Below are 3,773 nucleotides of genomic sequence, written 5' to 3'. Positions count from 1 at the left end.
TCATTACGCTAACATTTGTGATATGACTGCACTATGCTGCTGTTGTTGACTCCACTTAATTCTACAATTCTTTCATTATGCTAACATGTGTCCTGGTGTATATATGAAGTGGGATAAAAACCCAGAACTAACTTTTAAGAGTTTATTTCTTCTCCGCTTCGACCGTCGGCCATTTCCCCAAAACGTCCTCCAACCTATGATTCCAATGAATCCTGGTGGGTCAGGAACTGCTTTTAAGCATCTTGTAATCGTCGTTCCAACACAGCGTGTTTGTTTTGATTCGTAGACCCCGAAAATGGTGCCGGGCTCCCACAATGCATTGCGGCGTGCCGTCAACTCCAAAGCGTCATTCAAATCTGTGAGCGCGCAAGGAACGCCGCCTCTCCGCGTGCGTTTCTTGTGACGTCACTGGCAGATCAAAGGCGTTCGCGCTGGTCTGTCAGTAACGTCACAGACAACCGAGCCTATAAATAACGGCTCTCAGACAGAAAAATCAGAACTCGATGCTCATGTGTTTGCAAAACGTTCAGCAGTCGGCGCTCTGTAATACAAGAAAATTCTCACACGCTCAAACGGAGAAAATCTAATTTGTGACACAACAATGGAAACCATCAACGAAAATTCAATCGTGGTCACACCAGACCAGATTATCCCGCCAATCAACAGGTGCTTTGAAAGGCTCTCTGAAGTTCAGTGGAGCATTATAGAAAATGGAAAATGCGACTCCAGCGTCCATGCCGTGCTCGCTGATATGATTTCTGAAATCATTCAGATCGCCTCTGCCAGCATCCTGAGGATTGCCCTTTCTGTTATTCAGGAACCCATGATAAGGGAAGAGTTTATGGATGAGGGGAAAATAAGGGTGTCCCTCGGAGACTCGATCTCAGCTGCCATCGCCGGCGCTCTTAATGTCTCAAAACAGCAAGATAAGAGCGCTGACAAGCTGACGCTGATGGTTGAGGAAGAGATCTCAGAAAAGGTCAGCTCAACCATTGCACTGATTGAAAAAAGCCCCGATTTCCCAGTAGACCCTGCCGTTTATGTTAGCGGCAAATTTAGTAGTATTAAGAAACTACACCGCATGGTTTGTTGCGCTGCCTCATGCCTGAAAAGGTATGCAGCATGTAAGCTGCGCTGCCAGTGTGGGACAAATGGGTCTCATTCCAGTACAGAACGTACTGGTTCAAAAATATCAGTGAAATCAGCAATCGCAGAGATTTCTGTTATTCTGTCAACAAGGAGCTCAGATGGAGAGATGACAGGAAAAGATAAAGATGAGCTCCCAGAAGAATCACAAAGCCATATAAAACCCACTGCAGAAACACAAAGTATCCAGGCTCCAACCCCAGTAGAAATGGTTGCAGTTGACATCGTAGGTGAGATACTTGCTAACATGGATTCAAGCAGTGAAGAGCTCTGTGAGAAATGTAACTTACCCAAACCTGCCTTTAATGCAGGCTTAATTATCCACAAGGTGAGACACTTCTTCTCCAAATGTGTGCCATCCACCTCACACGCCAGGCTCAAAGCACGCAAACACAACTTTTCCATGTTTGCAAAAAAACAATTTGAAAAAATGAAAACAGAGCTGAAAAAAAGAATAAAGGCAAACAGGAAACATTTTGTTTGTCTACAAAACATTTGCAATCACCCCAAGAAGGAAACTGCGCCCTCCAATGAAAGTATAGTTTTCATTCTCCCAGGGTCAGTACCTGAAACGGCTGCTCCCCAGAGTACAGAGGCTCATCGCTCCCCTTCTCCACATACGGCAAGCCTGGGAACCGCAATTAAACGTTCTTCTTCAGTCGACTTTAACGTCATTAGATCAGACGTTAATCAGTTATTTGACAAATTAACAAAGAAAGAAGAACTCTTCCTCATCGATAAGACCTTGGGGGACTTTAAAAATAGTGGGCATATCAGGAATTTTACGGAGGACTTAGTGGCAAACCTGTTTGATCTACTTACGGTGGATCGAGGCTATCAAATCCCCATACCTCTAATGGGTAGGTCCCTCTCAGACACGGTCATCTCCAGGACTCCGAAATCAGTACAGGGCTCAAAGCGTCGCATTTCTGCTGAAGTCCTCTATGTCCTCATAGATGACACAGTAGAAAGGTTTTTGCAGAAGCTTTTACTCTTCTGCAATGAAGAGAAAGATCAAATGATTCAAATGGACAAGATTTCTGGGGCCCTGGAAGACATCCACAACTTTATTAAAAGAGCACAGACCACAACACAGGAAAAAAGCCCTGATTCAGATGGCAGAGGAAAAGAATCTGGTGCATCACTTCCAACACCAAAACCTGGGAGCATTTCTCCAGATAAATGCTCTGTGGCATCTGACAAGTCACCTCGAACGCCACAACCTGGGAGCATTTCTCCAGATAAATGCTCTGTGGCATCTGACAAGTCACCTCGAACGCCACAACCTCGGAGCATTTCTCCAGATAAATCATCTGGAGCCTTGAGCCTGAAACACTCTCTCAAAGATTCCTCCAAAATATCAGAGATGGATTCTGTGTCAGGTTCATCTTCTGATGTTGAGAAAATTTCCAATGACCTTGCGTTGCTCCTTATCATGAGAGTCATCTATAAATCTAAACCTGAGACCCAAAAGTTTGCTGCTCGGATCGCAACTACTACAAAAGAAATAGACACGGTCATCAACCGTCTGAGCAATCTAATGCAGCCTGAACTCAGCAGCACAGCGTCTGCCACAAGTCTGACAAATGACAAGACAAAGTTCATCAAGAAAATAGCCAAACGCCTCATCAAGGAGTTTGGCTCCCCAGACAATGTCTTAAAGGCTTTGATGGCAAATGATTCATCTTTTGATGAGGCTCTGATTAGACATCTAAAAATCACTCTCGGAGTCATCCCGGGTCCCCCAAAGACGTCCAAAATATCCAGGTTTTTTTCTGCGGTGGGAAAAACATTGCTAAAACCCTTCAGGTGGTTCACTAAAGCCAGAGATCATTAAAATGACCATTTTGGCTTTTCCCACTGCCCTGCTTCTTTTAAAATCTTGAAGCAGACTTTTAGCACCAAATCCTTTTTTTAAAAACATCACCATAAAATTTTGGGATCAGCCCTCAAATCCAAATTTTAGAACTGTAGTTCACGCCATCTCGTCTCCTTTTGATTTCCATCCCCCCAACCGGTCGCAGCGGATGGCCGTCCCTTCTGAGCCCGGTTCCGTTGGAAGTTTCTTCCTGTTAAAGGGAGTTTTTCTTCCCCACAGTCGCCTCGTGCTTGCTCAGAGGGGGATCATTTGATTGTTGGGGTTCTCTGTAGTACAGTAGGGCTTTGACCTTACAGTACAAACAGGGAGGAGACTTTGGCTTGATTTTTAAAATATCTAATTCGGCATGAAATAAAAAAAATCCAAATTAAAAATGCATTCCAAGTTTGTTTGTGTTTTTCTTCTGTTGTCAAATATGTAGAAAGTGTTACACGTGTGATTTTAGTCATTTTGCATCAGTTTGTAGCCGACGTGTCTGTTTGTGATCATCCTGCATCTGTTTTTGTCTGATTCGTGTCTTAGTTTGGTCAATTTACATCACTTTTGTGGCCCAATTTAGTTGTTTTGCATGTATTTGTGGCAAAATGTGTGGACGTTGTTTGACGTTGCTATGTTTTGTCTTAATGCTTCACTTTGGTTGTTTATGTATGTGCTCATTTTGATTCTAGATGTAGACCTGACATCTGAAAATTAGCACCTAGTCCACTTCGAACATTTTTTTTAGTCCAAATAAAAAAATTTGGACTAA

At 43.4% G+C, this 3,773-nt stretch overlaps 1 protein-coding gene across 1 annotated transcript; it reads left to right on the top strand.

Moving 5' to 3' along the window:
* Positions 1-601: 601 nt before the first annotated feature.
* LOC146618140 (uncharacterized) lies at positions 602-2,983 on the top strand. The gene has a single exon (XM_085373564.1). It carries the CDS (start codon positions 602-604, stop codon positions 2,981-2,983), a length of 2,382 nt encoding a protein of 793 aa, XP_085229690.1.
* The last annotated feature ends 790 nt before the right edge of the window (positions 2,984-3,773 follow it).

The sequence above is a fragment of the Diplotaxodon limnothrissa genome, linkage group LG15, assembly GCF_057381915.1.
Source record: "Diplotaxodon limnothrissa isolate DT_005_m linkage group LG15, D_limnothrissa_male_GT1.1, whole genome shotgun sequence".
NCBI classification, from domain to species: Eukaryota; Metazoa; Chordata; class Actinopteri; order Cichliformes; family Cichlidae; genus Diplotaxodon; species Diplotaxodon limnothrissa.
The sequence above is the reverse complement of the archived record's forward strand: the minus strand, read 5'-3'. Positions and strand labels throughout refer to the sequence as shown.

Coding starts and splice junctions, on each gene's coding strand:
- LOC146618140 (XM_085373564.1), top strand. CDS start 602: ATGGAAACCATCAACGAAAATTCAATCGTGGTCACACCAGACCAGATT.